Below are 20,690 nucleotides of genomic sequence, written 5' to 3'. Positions count from 1 at the left end.
GCAAGACGAATTTCCCTATGGCCTTGCTTCACAAGATGAAAATGTCTTGCAAGTTTGTTTCCTTTTTCTTAAAACCGTTAATACATGCATTCCTATGAGAAACCGTGCTTCGCAAGACGAAAAATTCGCAAGAGAAAAAAACTTGCAGAACGAATTAATTTCGTCTTGCGAGGCACCACTGTACATGACTGCACAGAAGTAAGCCCCATAGGATCACAGCCCAATTCTTCCAAGGTTTTTACAGCTTTTTGGTTTTTTTTTTTAAATTCCTGGATTGTGGGTTTTTTTACAAAATAACTTTGTGAACTGCCCAGGTTGGTGGGCGGTACAAAAGTGCAATCCATCATTTGGATTTAGAACTTTTTAGGGCTTCTAAGCCAGTCATAGTTTTTACTAGCTGTTCCTTATTTTTATATATATGTATTCAGTATGATTTATCGGTTGTTTCTTGCTGTTTCACTGGTTTTCATTGTTTGATTTATATTGGTTTTTATCCTAAGAGGATAACAAGAGGTTAAGCTGCCCTGAGAGTGCCTGTGTGCTGAAGGTTTGCAGGACACACCCTTAATATTAAGTACATCATAGAATCATAATATTGTAGAGTTGGAAGAGACCCAAGGGTCATGTAGTCCAGCCCCTGCAATGCAGGAATCTCAACTAGATCATACATGACAGATGTTCAAAAACCTCCAAGGAAGGAGCACCCACAACCTCTCAAATGAGTCTGTTCGACTCTCGAACAGCTCTTACTGTCAGAAAGTTCTTCCTTTCTTGTAACTTGAAGCCATTGGTTTGAGTCCTACCCTCCGGAGCAGGAGAAAACAAACTTGTTCCATCTTCCATGTGATAGCTGTCTAGATATTTGAAGACTTCTATCAGATCTCCTCTGTCACTTCTTTTCCAGACAAAACATACCCTGCTCCTCTCAACAGTTTGTCAACATCCCTCTTCCATGGTGCTGTCCGAAATTGGACACAGTATTCCAGTTGTGGCATGGAGGCTGCCCCTCATATGTAGACTGAGTACAACAAAAGGCTTGGCTGCCCATTTCCTCCTGAGGTGAGGGGAAGTGGCATAGCTGATAAGCCTGGCAGGACAGTTTACTCTATGGCATTAACCCCTTCATGCATTAATTAGACTCAAGAATGCTGGTTATAGGATGCTAGTTACCCTACAAATAAGAGACTGCCCTGCCTGGGGCAGCACACATGCTCTGCGTCCAGAGGCGGGGCCAGCCACCCGTGGGGTGGGGTGAGCCGGGGCAGGACGCTCTGCGGGGCCGCCGAGGAGTTTTGCTGCCTCCTCCCACTGAGGTGCCCTACAGCTGAGGGGGAGGTGGTGGGCAGACCATTTGGGGCAGCACGGAGCTTGTGGGTGCCCAAGCCACCGTATCACTCCCAGCTGAGATGCGTGGCTCAGGCGCATTACAGGCTCCACAGTGAGTGCCACCTGCCATTTTGTCACCCCCCTCAGTGGTGACACCTGGGGCGGTCCTCACCCACCGCACCCCCTTCCTCCGCTCCTGAGTCTGCCCTCAGGCAGCCCCCACTGACCTACCTATTTTGTGTGTGTGTGTTTTTAAAAAAAACTTACAATCAGTTGAAAGGGTGACACAGCGTGTCAGCTTCCACCTCCTTAGTCTCAGTGTTGCTCTTGCACAACTCAATGTGGAGGAAGAGAGGGAGGAAACTGCAATTAGGTGACTCCGCCTCTCATTGGCTCTGGCTCCACCTACTGTTGGCCTCCCGGCTTTCTGCCCCACCAGTCCCAACCACCACTGCCTGCCCTATAACCCACCCCCCAACCTAGCCTGCTGCCTTCAGATGACCCTGCCCCATTGATTCCAAAGCGAGAGCTGGCTGCAGGTGCAGTTGTCTTTTGTACATCTTGTCTGTCATCTTAGGCAGCAGAGAGTGGCTTGGGGCCATGCTATACAATCTATACAGTGCTTTTTTTTTCTGGGGGTACGCATACCCCTAAACATTTTGTGAATCTAAGTTTGGCCTCCTTGAGAGGCAGTATTTCAATATGAGTAGGAAAATGAGAGTACCCCTAAACATTTTTTTTTAGAAAAAGCACTACACACACACACACACACACACACACACACCTTTTCCAATTGCTCAAGGAACCACAGAATATGTTTAAAATGAAACCTCCGCGAATAAAATAAAAACAGCTGCCATGAAATCCAAACCCAGGGAACTCTGGGGACTGTAGCCATGGGGTGGGGGGATGGCGGCCTGTTCACAACTCTAAGCACCCTGGACAAACGATGGATTTCTTTGAGCAAAGCCACGAGGGTCTAAAGTGGCATGGCGCTGCTTTAAATGCACAGTGTAGACATGGGGGGGGGGCTTAGTGAAAGAATGCAGGTCCTATTGAAAGAGGGGGCCTCTTTAAGAGCATTAAATCCTCCTCAGCCTAAAATTATCTAAGTGTACCACTGGGCCCCGAAGCACGTGGGCCTCTCCCCCTTGGCCTTGCAAAGACCGGGCTGAGGTAATGGCGACCCCAAAAAACGCCTCTGACTCACTGCAAGGATCTGAGCGCCGTGTGGGAACATGGCTGAGCTTCTCAAGTCCAATCCCCAGAAAGCAGCTTTCGGAGATTAACTGGTTCTGTCTCATAGGCTTTGAAAAACGTGGGGGGGGGTGGCGGCATGGGAAAAGAAAATAGACAGTGGAGAAAAACACATGCTAATTGTAAAAAAAATAATTGTGAAAACAGCTGCTCTTTTTTGACAGTTGCTTGCCGCTTTCTTCCCTCCCTGCCCCACCCCACTGAGGAGGAAGATCTCCTGAGCATGTGCAGAGTGTTAGATTCCTCTCACGGCTGAATGACTGCTGCCAGCCCACCCTTCTGTCATAGGTTTTGGTTCGCCACACAATTTCCGGCACAGGCTTTGTAGTTCTAATAGGCATGCGCCAGGCAGGCATGCAACAGGTGCAGCTCCTCTTGAAGATGCAATATCTGTTCTGCATTTAGCAATCTACCTGCCTTTGTGATTTGTATGCACATTTATTCAGAAATAAGTGACAATGAATTCAGTTGGGGCGTACCACTGAAAAAATGTGCCCAGGAGCGGAAGCTAGCAGTGCAATCCTAAGCGTACCTACTCAGAAGTAAGTCTCATTAAATTCAGTAGGACTTACTCCAAAGTAAATGTGTAGCGCTACACACGCTTAACCTCGTTTAGTTTAACAAGATGTACTTCTGAGTAACACACAGGACTGAATTTCAGCCTGTCTGAAACCTTTTCTTTCTGCGCTACATCTTTTCTCTCTTTCCGTATCCCCTGTTCATTTTGCTTCACATCCAGCTTGAAGAAGAATAATTCTGGAGAAGGTGGTGGTGTGCACATTGCCAGCTTAATATGCAGCTAGGTTGTTCTTTTTCTCAATTCGGATCAAATCTGGTTTGGGGAAAACGTGCCAAAATGCAGCATTTCATAAGAAAGGACAGGATAGATACAGATTGCAGCTAAGTCGTGCTGATGCTGCTTCCCAAGGCAGTGCTAAATGGATGTAGAATAAATTGGAGTCTGTACACAGCCCTTGAAAGCTTGTCTTGTTGCATTTTAGCTGGTCCTAGTAAAAGGTGTTACCTTCCTGCGGTCCCACCTGATGTTTAAAACTTGCAGCTCTGATATAAATGATCAACCGAGCATCCCTTCTGAGCTCAAAGGAGAAGTGTGCACAATTAATCGCTTGCTGTGTTTTTGCCTATCCTTAATCTGTCTTTCCACCTGCAGGCTGCTCCATCATCTGCCTCTCTGCATTTATCAAAAAGGATGCAATCCTCTATTTCAGACTGTCAATTTCTTCTTCGTCTCAAGCTCTCCTAGTCACCAGAGGGCGCTCCCTGTGCTGCAAATCTCTATGAAAAAAGAAAAACAACCCAAAGAATTTATATTATTTTCTTCCGATGGTGAGCCGCCTTTTTTCCGTTTTCTTTTTTCTCCCCCCCCCCCCCACAAACGGAGGACAGGAAAAAGAAGACAAAGAGGAGGAAGTAGAGATTAACGGCAGACTAACCCGAAAGGGAGAATTGTGAGTAGATGAGGGCTCAGATTAAAACCAAAAACCTAAAACCAAGAAACCGAAAGAGGAGAGAAACAGCAAAATATTGACGCAAACTGACAGAGGAGGAAGACTGACTGATGGAGAGGCAGGCTATGGCTGGATATCCGGATGGCAGAGTGATGCACAGGGAATATTTCTAGTTCCGTGCTCGGATAGTCAGCAAAAGGAGTCAGAGAGGGGCAGAGGAACAGGGAAAGAAAGGAAGGAAAAAAGAAAGAGAAAGGAAGAAAGAAATGGGATAAGGAGAGCAGAAGAACATAAGCAAAACAAAGCAATCCCAGCCGTAACGCTCTCTGTTTCTCCTCTGCATCTGCCTCCACACTCTGCTCAACTCTCCAAAGTTGCTCCCCGGTGATGTCTGGACGGGCGGTTCGAGCTGAGACACGCAGTCGGGCAAAAGATGACATCAAGAAAGTGATGGCAGCCATCGAGCATGTCCGCAGATGGTGAGGCCGGTGGGCGTAGGGGCCGGAGGAACTTTTGGAGGGACCTGGCATCTCTGAATGCACCCGTTTTTAGAAGGGTTGTGAGCTGGTTGCCGCGGTGCAGGTGGCGAGGGGTCGATTTGGGCTTTGGGGTGCATGTGGCACAACACCTGGCACAACAACAGGCTTGGCAGCTGTGTTTTGGGCTGCAGGGAGGGGCTAAAGCTCAGTGCTAGAGCAGAAGGCCCCAGTTTCAAACCTTGGTGTTCCTACCTGAGGCTGGGAATGTCCCTTGTCTGAAACCTGTGTGAGCTGCTGCCAGTTCGTGTAGGCCATATTGGACTAGTTGCACCAATGATCTGACCTGCTGTAGCTGCCTGTGCTCCTGTGTATTCCAGCCCAAAGTTTCACACTGGGAAGCACACAATCCGTTTCATGCACTTTTGCGAATGTTTGCCAAATGCATTTTGGAATGGGGGTTGTCGAGTTCCCTCACTGTGAGAAGCCAAGTTATAGGGAACCAGGCAGAGGGCCTTCTTGGTAGTGGCGCCCACCCTGTGGAAAGTCCCACCATCAGATGTCAAGGAAATAAACAACTACCTGACTTTTAGAAGACATCTGAAGGCAGCCCTGTTTAGGGAAGTTTTTATGTACAGTGGTACCTCGGGTTAAGTACTTAATTCATTCCGGAGGTCCATTCTTAACCTGAAACTGTTCTTAACTTGAGACACCACTTTAGCTAATGGGGCCTCCTGCTGCTGCTGCGCCTCCGGAGCACGATTTCTGTTCTCATCCTGAAGCAAAGTTCTTAACCTGAAGCACTATTCCTGGGTTAGCGGAGTCTGTAACCTGAAGCGTATGTAACCTGAGGTACCACTGTATTTTTAAGGTATTTTTAATCTTTGTTGGAAGCCACCCAGAGTGGCTGGGGAAACCCAGCCAGATGGACGGGGTACAAATATATTATTATTATTATTCCATCCATTGATATTGGTGGTGTGGGGTGATTTGCCAGCCAAGAAATTACCACATTTGCTTCCTTTCCAGGGAGGGCTTTTGAAAAGCACTGCTTCCTTCCCATTATTTCTTCCTCACAGCCACAACATTAGGTGGGATGAGGCAGAGTTAGCCAACCTGATGCCCTCCAGATGTTGCTGGCCTGCAGTTCCCTTCATCTGTGACTATTGGCCATACTGGCTGGGGCTGATGGGAGTTGTAGTCCACAACACCTGGTACACACCACCTTGGCTATCCTTGGCCTAAGGCTACATAGCGAGGTCATAGCAGAGGTGGAATTGGAACTGAAGGCTTCCTGATTCACAGCTCTGTCCGTTAGCTGATACATTACGCCAGCTCAGGAATGCGTGACGGGGCCTTCTCGGTGGTGGCTCCGAGGGCTGCACAGTGGTACCTCTGGTTATTAACTTAATTTGTTCTGGAGGTCCGTTCTTAAGCTGATACCGTTCTTATCCTGAGGCGCGCTTTCACTAATGGGGCCTCCTGGTGTGAGTACACCTCCAGTGCGCGATTTCCGTTCGCATCCTGGGGCAAGGTTCGCAACCAGGAGCAGCTACTTCCAGGGTAGCGGAGCTTGTAACCTGAAGCGTTCGTAACCAGAGGTACCACTGTACAGTAAAATATCCACCTTGCTGTTTGTCTTTTGATGAGCAACTAAAATGTTTTTCTTTATGAAAACATTTGGCCCACTTTAGTTGCTGGAGGTGGTCCAGTTTCCATCAGACTCATTTTTTTCTTTTATGGCTGTTTTTAGGGTGTGTTTTTTTTTAAAAAAAATGTTTTTGCTTTTATATATTTGCCATTATGAGCCACCGAAGGTTCTTTAGTGGAATGGCAGGATATTAAATGTTTCCTTATAAAAATGCATGTGTAATATAATATTTAGGCCCCCCTTCCCATCAATTGGTTCTCTGTAAATGACTGCACACCAGGAGGTTGTAATGAGTGGGTGCCGCTGGGAATTTCCCTGAGGTAAAATAGGTTGTGGGGTTCACATGGGAAGCTGCAACTTGCATAATTAACAATATTAATTAATTAATAACATTCACACCATTTGCTGTTCTCTGCTTCCTAGGGAAAAGCGGTGGGTGACGGTTGGGGACACATCTCTTCGGATCTACAAGTGGGTACCTATTGTGGACCCCCGAGATGAGGTAAGGGGAAGAGTTTCATCTCTATATTTATTTAGCTCAGTTTATATAACACTTATTTTTAAAAAAAGATGTTTACATAGGAAAGTATAAAATTTTCATTTAAAACTGTAATAAAAACAGTAGACATAATAAAAGGGGTTTAAAGATAGATAAAATCAACAGTACATAATGAAATTACATGTCTTTTAAAAAAATGTATTTCAACTTTTTTATACTTTTCACTGATTTTACAATCATTTTGACATTTCCAAACTTGACTTCCTCCCCCCCCTTTCTGCGGTTCCTCAAATTTATTTTTAATATCTTCTGCATATCCTAATTAACTAAATTTGCTCATTTGTTCATCTTCTTTAAATATATGCTCTTACAAAACTGCAGGTTATTACAGTAATCCTGCCAATGTTCCTATCTGTTTACAACTTATCTGTAAATATTGAATAAACCATTTTCATTCTTTTATTAAGAAGTTTGCTATCTTGATTTCTTATTCTTCCGGTTTCGCCATTTCTGCATACTCCATAAGTTTTTGTATCATTCTTCCTTTGCTGGGATTTCTTCTTCTTTCCATTTTTGGGAAAGAAGTGGGTAGGCCTTCCTAAGCAAAGAAGTGTTTAACTGGTGTTGAAAACAGTACAACGAAGGCACTGTTGGGGTCCGCTAATCGGGCCCAGGCTGCCTTGGTCACTGAAAATCCAATAAATGCCATAGACAGAGGAGATTCCCATAAACATGCCTTTATTCAGCTGAGTAAAACAGAGCGGGTGAGCCACACTCAGCAGTGTGATGGTGAAGCCGCCCCAAATAGACTTTGTTCACACTTTTTACAGGCATCCCTTCTCCCTTTCCCCCTTTCGAGGTTCCTTGCGCTGATCGAAACAGGACACCCTGCCTGGAGACCTTGAAGGGGAGAGTTGCCTGGCAGAGGGAGGTTTTCCTGAAAATCGCCTAGCAACCTTATCTGGTCTTCACATATTTGTGGCTCACCCTCCTAAATTCTAAAGCAGGCATAGGCAAACTCGGCCCTCCTGATGTTTTTTGGGACTACAACTCCCATGATCCCTAGTTAACAGGACCAGTGGTCATGCAACAACAGCAGCAAGGATACTTCTCGCGAAGCACTGGAAAACTCAAGATCTACCCACACTGGAAGAATGGCAGATGCAACTGATGGACTATATGCAACTGGCCGAGATGACCGGCAGAATCCGAGATCTGGGAGAGGAGACGGTAGAAGAAGATTGGAAAAAATTTAAGACTTACTTGCAAAAACATTGTAAACTGTATGAATGCTAAGCAGGATGCTTGATTATAAACAATTTGGCACCATTAAAATAGATGATGCGAAGTAGGAAGATAAGTTAAAATGTAAGAAAAAACAACTTTTATTCTGGATAAACATTTGATGAAATTTAATTGATAATTAGACAGTAAAGATGGAAGTAAGGTGATAATTTGCTGGACTAAATTTTTTCTTAACGTGGAAGGTAGGGGCGGGAGATGTGAGGAGGTCACAAGAAGATAAGAAAGTATGCTATGTTTCGTTATAATTTTGTTCGTTTATTATATTGTAACCTAAAAACTTTAATAAAATATTTAATAAAAAAAAAACAGGACCAGTGGTCAGGGATGATGGGAATTGTAGTCCCAAAACATCTGGAGGGCCTATGCCTGTTCTAAAGCAGGCAGTTTTTTTTACAGAAGCAAAATGGCATCAGGCTAGCCAAAAAACAGGACAAAAACGGGCCTCTGTGGCTTTTCCTGAGACCCCACAGCGCCTGACTAATATCAATAGGCAGGGACTTCCAGAGAAGAGGCCCTGCCATGCTAAAACGTCGATTTCTCTCAAGCTCCGTTTCCTATCCTCTTCAAGGCTTCCCTTTCCTTCCTCGACAGGAGAAAAGGCGGCTGGCAGGCAACAGCGAGCAGCAGCGGACCAAAGAGCGAAGAGCCCGCATGCCCAGCCCTCGGAGGAACCCAGCCCTACTCATGCTGGACCTCAATGGTACATTGTGGAAGGTGGGGGGGGGGGCAGGAGAGGGGAAGGACAAACACTTGTCAGGCCGGGGAGAAAGGATACTTACAAGGCCACATGGCTGCCCAGGCCACTTCCACCACACTGGTTCTCCAAAGGTTTTCCACAAAGGTGATCTGAAATTTAACTTTGGGAAGAAATTCTGTTTGATGCTTCTGGAAATTAAGGATATCCAGGGCAATGTTTACTTCAGTGTTGTCTATGTCAGCCGTTTTGTGACTGGTGCTCTCTCAAAAATTCCCCCGGCGCTCTCTCAAAAATTCAAAATGTGCCCCCCTGGTCCATAAAGGTTGGCGACACCTGCTCTTGGCTACTGTTTAGAATGAGGCATTTTGAAAGAGGGGGACGTACCCAGTTTTAGAAGCAAAGGGGGGCTTGCAGCAGAGGTGGAGTCTAGGTTCCTACCCCCAACACCTGTGGCTCGCCTCCCCTTCTTCTGTGATCTCTTTCCAGAGGCGCCACTCTGCCAGCCCGAGCGGTGGCATCTGAAAAGGGCTCTGCAAAGTTAAAGGAAAATATTTCATATCTTCTCCTTAATTCGGGAAGACACTTCGCTTTATTGCTTAGTGGGCCTCTCCTTACATCTCGTGTGTGACAAATTACTGATGTTCTGTAGGTGGAAGGACTTCCTTCCTGTCATGCTTTTTATCATGTGTTCATTTTTTTAAAAAAAGTATTACTTTTATTCATTAAATTTGTATACCTCCCTTCACCAGAAGATCTCAGGGTGATTCACAGCATAAAAACGCAGAATAAAACCACAAAGCACATAACAAGAACAAACCAATACTGTATTTTTCGTCCCATAGGACGCTCCGTCCCATAGGACGCACCTAGTTTTTTGGGGGGGAAATAAAGGGGGGGAAAATTCCCTTTATTTCCACCCCAAAAGCTGGTCGGGCAAACCGAACCAGGTCGAGGAACAGCGGGATGGCGGCGCTGCGCCTCCCTGCTGTCCCCCGAGCTTGTGGGGCTGGCCGATGTCTGCCCAGCACGAGGGGCGCTCTGCTTCAGGGCGCCCTGCCCGCCGGGCGGCAGGCTGCTATCCGCAGCCTAGACAGCCCTGCGGGACCTCCCGCAGGGCTGCCTAGGCTGCGGATGTCTTCCTGAAGCCTGGAGAGCGAGAGGGGTCGTTGCGCACCGACCCCTCTCGCTCTCCAAGCTTCAGTGAAAGCCTGCATTCGCCCCATAGGATGCACCCAGATTTCCCCTTCATTTTTGGAGGGGAAAAAGTGTGTCCTATAGGGCAAAAAATACGGTAACTCCTCCTCCCACATTTAAAAGGACAGAGATGGTTAACCAGCCAAAGGCTGAAGAAGAAATTTTCCCTCTGGTGGATAAAGATGTACAGTGGTACCTCGGGTTACAAACACCTCGGGTTACAAACACTTCGGGTTACAGACTCTGCTAACTCAGAAATAGTACCTCGGGTTAAGAACTTTACCTCAGGATGAGAACAGAAATCGTGCGGCAGCGGTGGGAGGCCCCATTAGCTAAAGTGGTATCTCAGGTTAAGAATGGACCTCCAGAACGAATTAAGTTTGTAACCCGAGGTACCACTGTATAATGAAGGCACCAGCCGAGCCTCCCTGAATCGAGCCGGTGATGGTATTGGGGTGGCTATTCACAATTCCTCTTTCGATAATCTTTGCACCTGCAAAAGTTTTGGGGTGGTCATACTGCTTTGTTTGCTATCGGTGTAGGTCCCATAACTTCCTACTGAAATCCTTTCCCTTTTTCTGCCACAAATGTTCCAGGTTTTGTCCGGCTTTTGTTGGGCTGAAGTGCAGGAGTGCCTCTCCAGAAAGCAATAGTGTGAGAACATTGGGGAAGCAAAGCAGAACCAATTACAAAGTGGAATGATGGGTGGACAGTGCTAATCATACACTGTTCGTCATCCCCGCCCCTCATCATTTTTAATTTGTATACCGTCTTTCTATCTTACAATACTCCAGGCGGTTTACAAACTGAAGAAACAAAAAATGTACATCTTATAACAATCTAACGCAATACAAAAACGTAATAATAAAACAAAACTTTAAAACAAGCAACCTACATCAAAAAAGTAACATTCAACAATCATTAGAATAGTATAAAGTAATAATATCAACATATAAAAGTTAAACAGAAATCCACTCAACAGTTACAATAAATAATTTCTTAACTATAATAAATAAAACAACGGCAAGCCACAGTACATAAAATAATACAATACAAATTGAGAAGCAGAGACTAGAGGATGGGGCAAGGCAGGAGGCCTTGCCTGACAAAGTCTCTCCCCTCACTCTCCTCTCCCCTGTTACTAGTGACATATTGCAGAAGACACCCCTAAAAACCACCAACCAGTCTGGAGTGGCCCTATGTGGTTGGAGGGAGGAGCAGTTCTGTCACTTAAGCACATGGAAATGCTGACATTATGCCTAGAATCAGTGCTATTTTTCAAGGAAAAGAGGTGCCGGAACTCACCATGAATGCCTCCCTCATTCTCTTATAATGGCAATGGTGCCCACCTGAAAGGTGCCAGAACGGAGTTCCAGTAAGTTCCAGCTGGGGGGAAAGCCCTGCCTCAAAATGGCACCAGGCACCCTGTGGATTCATGCATGGGGATGGGGAAATCAAAGAGGCATTTGGATCCTCCCCCCCAACCACCAAGCTGCCCACCAACAGCAGCCACAGGCAATTCCTAATGCCCCGCTTTTCGCTTTCCGCAGACGAGAACAGCAATCAGAGTTCCATTTCGGAGACCTCCTTGCTGAAAGGCGGGGACACCAGCCCCAGCTCCACCCTTGACCGCAGCCAGACTGTAACTCCCACCCCATTAGGGGAGCTCAAGGCGGAGGACTCTCAGCCTCCTTTGTTGGGGCAGGAAGGAGGTAAGTGATGTTGTTGGCTATTTGCAGTTTAGTAGCGCTGCAGAGAGCTTGCTGGGGAGACCATGCATACAAGGAACTCAAAAATAAGTTTAACAAAGGTTTTAATAACAAAAACAAAAACTCCTTTTACACTAAAGATAACAACAACAGACACGACCCAACCACCAACCCATCCCCCAGGGTAATGAGAGAGATAGGTGCTGCTCCTTATATACTATACCCAATTACTGACACAGCTTGATTAATACAACTCAGCAGCACCTGCTATGTTTCACAGCTGTAAGACTGGGTCTCGTTATTTGCCCTGGCCCTTAAAGACATACACAACTTGTGAAGCAATAATGAACCTTCACATTTTAAAGTGACCATTCAACAGATGTAACTGTCACCCTGAAGGACCAGGTGTGTAGCCTGGGAGTCATTTTGGACTCACAGCTGTCCATGGAGGCACAGGTTAGTTCTGTGTCCAGGGCAGCTGTTTACCAGCTCCATCTGGTACGCAGGCTGAGACCCTACCTACCCACAGACTGTCTCGCCAGAGTGGTGCATGCTCTAGTTATCTCCCACTTGGACTACTCCAATGCACTCTACGTGGGGCTACATTTGAAGGTGACCCGGAAACTACAACTAATCCAGAATTCGGCAACTAGACTGGTGACTGGGGGTGGCCACCAAGACCACATAACACCGGTCATGAAAGACCTACATTGGCTCCCAGTATGTTTCCGAGCACAATTCAAAGTGTTGGTGCTGACCTTTAAAGCCCTAAATGGCCTTGGCCCAGTATACCTGAAGAAGCATCTCCACCCCCATCGTTCTGCCTGGACACAGGTCCAGCACTGAGGGCCTTCTGACAGTTCCCTCACTGCAAGAAGCCAAGTTACAGGGAACCAGGCAGAGGGCCTTCTCCGTAGTGACACCCGCCCTGTGGAACGCCCTCCCACCAGATGTCAAAGAGAAGAACAACTACCAGACTTTTAGAAGACATCTGAAGGCAGCCCTGTTTAGGGAAGCTTTTAATGTTTAACAGACCACTGTATTTTCTTTTCTTTTCTTTTTTAGACCAGTGTTTCCCAACCGGTGTTCCGCGGCACACTAGTGTGCCGCGGAACGTTGCCTTGTGTTCCGTGGGAGGGAGGCGGGCGAGTCGGGCGGCAAGAGGCGGGGCGGCGGCGGCGAGCACACACGGGGCGGCGAGCGAGCTCCCTCCCACATCCCATCGCCGCTCGCTTCGGCCAGCCTACTGGAGGAAGGCGCGAAAACCTCGCGCATGCGCAGGCCTTCCGCCTGCGACAGCCCAGTAGGCCGGCCGAAGCGAGCGGCGATGGGATGTGGGAGGGAGCTCGCTCGCCGCCCCACGTGTGCTCGCCGCCCGACTCGCCCGCCTCCCTCCCACGGCACACCAGCCTACCTCCGTGGGAGGGAGGCGGGCGAGTCGGGCGGCGAGAGGCGGGGCGGCGGCAGTGAGGAGAGGCCGCCCAGCGCGGGGCTCTCGCCGTCTGCCTGCCTGGCTGCCTGCGAGCTCGGCGGGCAGCGCTTCCGCCCGCAGCGCCCGCCTCGCGGCTCTCATTCCCTGCCCCTGCCAAAGCTCACCCAGCCAAGCCGCGCTCTCCTTCCTGCCTCGCTTTGCTGCCTCCTCCCCCCCCACCCCCAAAGCTTGGAGGTTCCCCGGCAGGAAGGAGGGAACTTAATCCTCTCCAAGGGCTGCGGAAAACAGACATGCAAATGGGGGCTTGCCAGCTCTTCAAGCGCCGCCGGCTTTCTTCGGGAATTACCGCCCGCCGAGCCCGGTAACGCTGACAGGCCGAGCCGCGGGGCTTGGCAGCGCAGCCGGCAGAGTGTGGGAAAGGGCGGCCGCCACGCGCCGGGCAAGGCGAGACTCGACGGGGAGGACACCGGCAGCAGCGCCCCGCCCCCAGAAACCCGCTCCGGGCAGGTAATTCACAGAGAGTGGACAGAAGGAAGCCTTAAAGGGCTTCAGCCTCCCAGAGTGGCGGGGAATAATAATAATAATAATAATGATAATAATAAAATTGACAGGGGGTGTTTTTCTAGGTGAGGGGGTGGGGACTGTAATAACAAAAAAATCAGCTCTATATCAACCGCTGTTTTGCAATGAGAAATTGCAAATAAGGAAGATCAAAAGGAGAATGTTTTTTTTGGGGGGGACTCTCTTCCTCTTCCTCCTCCTCCTCTCGTTCTTGCTCCTCTTCCTGGCAAAAGGGCTGCTAAGACCCCTTCTCTCTTGGGTGCCGGTGGGTGCTGTGACGTTGACGCTGCTGTGGCAAGTGCCTTTACTTAGCAGAGTGCATTCCCCTTTACACAGGAGGGGAGGGAAAAAAATTGAAACTTACACTTTCGTGCGTCCCTCCCGGTGCGACGCTGCGCGCTGACGTCACGGGGCTGTAATGGTGGTGTGCCTCGAGATTTTTTTCATCAAACAAGTGTGCCTTTGCCCAAAAAAGGTTGGGAAACACTGTTTTAGACCACTGTATTTTAATACTTTTTTGGAAGCCGCCCACAGTGGCTGGGGAAACCCAGCCAGATGGGTGGGGTATAAATAATAAATTCTATTCTATTCTAGGACGCTGAGGTTTTAAATCCTTTTGCTTTACACTCCACACTTGTTTAATCTCTCCATTTCTCTCCTGGGTGGCAGAGTCCGGAGTGTTGCTTCTGGAGGGGACAGATGAACCTCCCATGCTTACCAAAGAAGAGCCGGATTCCAAGACGTCAGAGACCCAGGTGAGGGTGCTGATCCTTGGAAGGGATGGAGCTCAGTGGTAGAGGCCCTGCTTTGCATGCCAAAGCTCCCAGGTTCAATGGTGACATTTCCAAGTAGACAATATTTGGCTAGATAGACCCAATGACCTGACTCAGTCAGCTTCTTGCATCTCCCTGAAAAGTGCCAACGGACAGTGCTGCAGCATGTTCCATCTAGAGCTTAGTGGGACCAGCCGACCAGCTCCACAAAGTTTCTCCTTTGTGGCTGAAGCCGTACAATAGACCTGTTTTAGTGTGGTGGCCTTTTAGGGTGAGGCTTGGAGGTTAGTCAAGGCAGAATGTTTCCTGGAGAGGGGTTGTTACTTGGTAACGCCCTATTTAATTTATTTTATTTATTAAATTTATATACCGCTGTTATAAGAAAAACTGCTCCCTTTCCCTTATGGGGTATTCCAGAGCCCCTATAGAGTCCTTAAGTGGATTCCCCATCAGTAGGAGAAAACAGAGGCCAACCAGAGTATATTGAGAAGCAAAGCCTGATCTTTATTCAAGTAACCTTTGCAACAGGGTCCCCACTCATTACATGCAGGAGGGGGGAGAACCCTGAACAATGGTGCGCAAGCCCTTATATAGACTTTTGAAATTGCCCGCCCTATAGTCCAAGACATCATACATCACAGAAGGAGGCGGTCTACAGCAGAAATCATGTCTGCCAGGATACCTGATAATGGTTACTAATTGCATTACCTGTGCAGCCTGGCCATTCTTTTGTGATGGTTAATGCTTTAGTTCCTGAATCCAGGTCACAGGTCCTGAATAGGTCACCCTATTCATACATAAATACACCGTTAAGACAGGATTTGCAAGCAAAAAGACAATGGCCTCCCTTACTGCAGAGGAATATTTGAGGTCACTGGGAGAGTCAGTTTGGCTCTCCCATACTATTTCAGACACATGGTTCATATATTTAGATAGGTGTGCATGAATATTTATTCTATATTTATGAATATTTATTCTATATTTATGAATATTTATTCTATATTTGAGACCTTAAAATTCTTATAACACCACCCTCCATCGAAAGATCTCAGGGCAGTTCACAGAATAAAATACAAGGTAAAACACAAGTAAATAATAAAACCAAAAACAACAAAACAATTACCGCCACCGCCCCCTGCTTCCCACAGACACATTTAAAAGGCTGTGAGATATTTAAGCAGAACTCTCAAAAGCTAATCTTGCTCCTCTAACATTTACATTCATGTGCGCTTTACGCCAGGTATGGGGAACTTTTTTTCAGATTGAGGGCCGCATTTGTTCCTGGGCAGTCTTCCGGGGGCCCCATGGGAGTGGTGGGCAGGGCTAGAGGCAGAAGTGGGTGTTCCCCCTTTGCTATAGCATGGACATGATCCTTTCCCTTCTCTTCCCGGCACAGGACGCAGCAAGCCCCGCGAAGCCCGCGAAAGAGCCCTTCGAAGTACCAACGCCTGAGGCAGAACAGCCACCCGAGGCTCCGCCATTGAAGCGCATGCGCAGTGAGGCACAAGATTCGGAGTCAGGCCAGCCCTCAGATGCTTAACCTCTGGCCTGCTTTTGCTCTCCCCCATCTCTTTTGACAGGGGAGGGGGAGGAGACTTGCTGGGAGATATATATTAACATATTATGCTAAAATATGGTGGCCAGCCCACCTTTATGCCACCTTGCCCACCTGGGCACTGTCACCATTTCACTACGCTTGCTGCCCCCTGGTGCAGCCGCTGGGCAAACAGAAGACTGTTGTTGGTGAATAAACATGGCGGCCATCCTTGGATACCCTCAGAAGCCATGTTTGTTTACATTCAACAGCCCCTCCCCCCCCCCCCACAGTGTGCATGCATGATTCACAGTATTAAAAGGAAATGTGCTGGTGGGGAGCAAAGCTCAAGCAAAGGCGGGTGGGGAGATTATGGTGACAAGAGGGGAACTGGGAAGGTTTCCTGAAAGGCCCGGTGGACCCAATGCATCATATAGAGATCTCTGGCACTGTGAGAGAGGAAGGGAGGCATAAGCACACTAGCCCAAAGAAAAAGGAACAAAGGCTTGATTTAGGAAAAATAAATAAATCAGGAAAGCCACAAATTCCCAGGTCGTTTTTTTCTACCCCAGGTTAGAGAGCTTGAGGGCATCTGTGGGTTTAAAAGCCAAGCTGCATGGACCACCAAACCCACCCAAAATCCAAATTTTACAACTGGGAAGAAACATCTGGCAAATACAGCCAAATAAGGATCTTTGCTTACTTCCGTATAATTGTATTGTTTTCATTTTTTTCGAAGGAGAGGATTGTGGAGGTGTTTCTGAGCTCTTCTTCAGAATTGCAAATTGCATCATCTCTCACATAGTTTTCTAGGCACACAGGATACTGTGGAGCCCAGATTAAGGGAAGGATAGGCCATTAATTGCTGCAATAAGTCCTGGAGGCCAAAGCTATGTAGATGTTATGCACTCTGCCTTGAAAGCTCCTTTGCCTAATCCCAGATATGCAGGGGCTGCATTTGGGGAAAGGAAAAGGAACTCTATATGCTTAGAAAAAACTCTCTGCATTGTTGTTCCTTAATGTTTGTAGAGCTCAATTCCTTAGAACTGAAACAATCTGGGGGCAGAGACCTCATCACTTCTGACTCTCAATAACTCATGGCAAGGGAGATGGAGGAGCTTGGCTTCTATACCTGCCTCTAGAAGAAGGCAGGTTCATCTCCAGAGGTGAGAAGAGGGAGCTGGATGTGTCTGAGCCCATACTTCTTGGACTGAATAGAGCCCAGCCTTTGCTAGAAGGGCATTGAGTATTGTAGGTTGAAAGGTGGGCATTGGAAGCCCCTCCCCCCCGATCCGGATGCAAAATTGGAAGGAATCAGGAGGCAAAAAAGGTTCCAAACTAGTGGAATAGTAGAGAATCAATCAACATTTTGGGTTTGGTGGTGTATATACACTTTTTCTTTTCGTTATAGAGTTTGCTATTCAACAGCAAGCTGTGTCTGTACAGGAGCTTCCACATTTCCATACCTTACCCCAAAAGTTGTTAGCTTTCTCTTTGGTTGCCTGGGCTTGCTACTCCTTTCTGTTCTTCCTCCTCTCCCCACTCCTACCCCGCTTCCCAACCACTCTGTTAAGATGGAGATATGGTGCCTTAAGAGCACTGTGTCTCCTTAACACCATCATATAATAGTTCCTGGATAACTGTGGCACTGCAGCTGATAATCAGGAGGGACGTTTTAACGCCAGAGGATGCTGATTTTGACAGGCTCCCACAAATTGGATGTGTTCAGTCCTTCAGTCCCACTCCTTGCTAGTTTTGCTCTTTGATAAAACGCCCTTCTTGTGACTTCTTCATGTAACGAGAGGACTGAGGGGTGCTGATTGTTTGAACAACGAAACCAAATGCCTCTCCGGGTTTTATGGGGCAGCATTGCTCATGGATATAACTGTGTACATAAATCACACAAGTGGATGCTTCAGATCCACCCCCTCTGCTAGCTGGCTCCCCCCCCCCCCCCGGGGCAGGATGCCAATCAATCATGGCTGCTGGCATCACCCCCTACCCACCTGGGCTGTGGGCAATCTCCCCAAATTATTGGCCGTTTGTGCTGTTGTCATGCTTTAGCCCTCTGAGCACGCCTCTTTTCTGCAAACCAACAACCTGCTTGCTCCCAGTTTAGCTTTTCAAGTTCAAATCTGCACCTCACGTTCCTGCAAGACGCAGCTTTCAAGTGATCTCAGTAACCAGGAACTCTGAATTCAAGGTCAGCCCAAATTGACTCCGAGCAGGAGCCGAAAAGAACAGGACTCAAACCCTTATGCCTACCATTAGGCAAGGTGATAATCCCCACACCCCTCAGCTGTCAAATTTCGGGATAGCATTAAAGAACAGTAAAATAAAGTTGTTGGGTTTTTTTGAAAGATAAAAAAGGGACTACAGGAACATATGGAAATGCATACCCTGTTGTTGGTCTCCCGCCTTCTTCCTCTTGTGGTTGGCCAAGGCTCAATGGGAAATACCTTTTCTGGATTAATTCAATGCGCTTCAAACGTGACAATTGCACAAATCCTGCATGTAGTCTGCTGCATGTAACAGACCCATGTGCATGTACTTTCTCACATGCAGCCGGCTCCAGTAAGTTACTCCAGTTGTGGGTTTGCCTTGAAAAAGACATTAGGGTTATACTGTGGGGCCATCATGTCTCACGTGGTATTTGCACAATGTCAAGCATGGAAAGGATTTCCATGTGGGAGCTTTTAAATGTTCAACATAGGCCCTTAAGGCACTCATTCAGCGAAGCCCTTAGTAGCAGCGGGAGTGTGCTATTGTTTATTTCAGCAATAATGTGTTAATGTTTCTTTTCTTACCTATTGTTTTATAAGCAATTTTACATTGTAATTCTCTTGGTCTATAAAGGAGATTCCTCATCCCGAGCCCGTGTGTGTCTGTTCATGCGTGAGAGAAGGTATACTTTGATATAACTCGGAATCATTACTATTAATGGTATATATTGAATTGATATCCTGCCCTTCCTCACCGGTTGAAAGCATTCTCCCATCCAAGGATCTGGAATTGAATTATTCAGTCACCAAATGCCTGGGTAAACAGGGATGTTTTCAAATTCCTCCTGAAAGTTAATAATGATAGAGACGGTCACAGTTCACCAAGCATCCTGATCGCTTTGTACATGCCTTGGGTGCATTTAATCAGGGCTGCTTCATAAATGACTTTTCTTTTCATAGAGCTATCCTTTGCTTTGGGGAGAGGAGAGAGAGAGGACACAGCTTTAATGGTAGGAAGAAGTTCAGTACCCACCAGACATCTGAGCACGTAAGATTTCCAGCACCTGGAAAGAACTGTAGTTTGTCACGGGTGCTGGGAATTGTAGTTCTGTGGTGAGGAAGCTAGAACTCCCAGGATTCTTCGGGGGAACCCATGTGCTTTAATGTATGGTGTGGAACCGTTGTGAGGAGGGGGGTAGCGCATGCTTTTGCAAGCAGAGGACTCCAGGTTTGCTCGTCAACATCTCGAAGTGGTGCTGGAGAAAACGCTGCCCAAAGTGCTGCTGCCAGTCGATGTAGACCAAAACTGGGTAAGCTCGCTCTTTTCAGCATTTTCCCTTGTGGAAGCTGTGTGTGTGTGTGTGTGTGTGTGTGTGTGTGTGTGTGTGTGTGGTGCTGGTGGTGGGCAGGGCCAGAGTAGGTAGAGCGACAGATGTGACTCTCCCCTTTGTACCCTAGGCTGCATTCCAGCCGCACAACAGCCAGCGGTTTCTACAGAGCCACACACTTTCCTCCCCATACACCATCCAGACACGCAAGAGGTGTTACTGGACTTCAAGGACGCAATCTAGCAAGTCAAAAGCACTCCGGTAGAATGTGGAAAGTGAATGGCGAGGGGTGTTACCCCAGGAAGACTTCCAAGGGCCGAACAGAGAGGCCTACTTTGGCCCCTAGGACTGGAGTCCTGTCCCCACCCCCCATATGTACACAACATTGAGCTTCCAGCATTGCAGGGGGTTGGTCTAGATCAGGGGTCTGCAACCCGCGGCTCCAGAGCCGCATGTGGCTCTTTTACACCTTTGCTGCGGCTCCGGGGCAGATACTAGTGAGGGGAGGAGGCGCATTGTGCGCCCCGACACTCCCCACTGTGGCGGGCGCTGTACTGGCTGTGACGTCGCATGGGGGCGGTGCGTGCGTTAGTCACGCACCGTCCCGACGTCACCTTCCCGCCCGCTGTCAGATCGCGGCTCCGGAGATATATTTGTTTTAAATGTCGCAATGGTTTTGCGGCTCCCAGGTTTTTTTTCCTTTGGAAACGGGTCCAAGTGGCTCTTTTTGTCTTAAAGGTTGCAGACCCCTGGTCTAGATGGCCCTTGGGGGTCCCTTCCAACTCTACAATTCTACGAGTTAGATGAACCAATGTGGTCTGACTCAGTTGTGCCATGTGAGAATAAGGCTGCAATTTTAACAGTGTACTCTGATGGTAATCCCATTAGAATTATACCCTTGTGGCTCGGGAACTAACAGCAGGACAACAAAAGTGGATTTTGTGAGCTCTTTTAATCACCCGGAAGGATAAATACCCACCATCTATTGCACAGGTCATATTACCAACAAAGGTCCGTATAGTTAAAGCCATGGTTTTCCCAGTAGTGATGTATGGAAGTGAGAGCTGGACCATAAAGAAGGCTGATCGCCGAAGAATTGATGCTTTTGAATTATGGTGCTGGAGGAGACTCTTGAGAGTCCCATGGACTGCAAGAAGATCAAACGCATCCATTCTTAAGGAAATCAGACCTGAGTGCTCACTGGAAGGACAGATCGTGAAGTTGAGGCTCCAATACTTTGGCCACCTCATGAGAAGA

At 47.7% G+C, this 20,690-nt stretch overlaps 1 protein-coding gene across 2 annotated transcripts; it reads left to right on the top strand.

Moving 5' to 3' along the window:
- The first annotated feature begins 3,736 nt into the window (after positions 1–3,736).
- On the top strand, positions 3,737–18,756 carry BCL7C (BAF chromatin remodeling complex subunit BCL7C). 2 transcript variants are annotated; one of them, XM_028704188.2, is made up of 7 exons: positions 3,737–3,930; positions 4,427–4,531; positions 6,603–6,681; positions 8,575–8,683; positions 11,425–11,586; positions 14,246–14,331; positions 15,746–18,756. In XM_028704188.2, the coding sequence occupies exons 2-7, from the start codon at positions 4,440–4,442 to the stop codon at positions 15,887–15,889; spliced, it is 672 nt and encodes a 223-aa protein (XP_028560021.2). In that variant the 5' UTR covers positions 3,737–3,930; positions 4,427–4,439; the 3' UTR covers positions 15,890–18,756. The 2 variants fall into 2 exon arrangements, with proteins under 2 accessions (XP_028560021.2, XP_028560020.2); XM_028704187.2 differs by lacking the exon at positions 3,737–3,930 and adding an exon at positions 3,937–4,052.
- The last annotated feature ends 1,934 nt before the right edge of the window (positions 18,757–20,690 follow it).

This window comes from Podarcis muralis, chromosome 13 (genome assembly GCF_964188315.1).
Source record: "Podarcis muralis chromosome 13, rPodMur119.hap1.1, whole genome shotgun sequence".
NCBI classification, from domain to species: Eukaryota; Metazoa; Chordata; class Lepidosauria; order Squamata; family Lacertidae; genus Podarcis; species Podarcis muralis.
This window is presented reverse-complemented; position numbering and strand designations above follow the sequence as displayed.

What these genes read in the sequence shown, in the direction of transcription:
- BCL7C (XM_028704188.2), top strand. Translation starts at nt 4,440, where the DNA reads ATGTCTGGACGGGCGGTTCGAGCTGAGACACGCAGTCGGGCAAAAGAT. An exon ending in ACTCATGCTGGACCTCAATG is followed by an intron (nt 8,684 to 11,424) that starts GTACATTGTGGA and finishes CGCTTTCCGCAG; the next exon opens with ACGAGAACAGCAATCAGAGT. An exon ending in CCAAGACGTCAGAGACCCAG is followed by an intron (nt 14,332 to 15,745) that starts GTGAGGGTGCTG and finishes TTCCCGGCACAG; the next exon opens with GACGCAGCAAGCCCCGCGAA.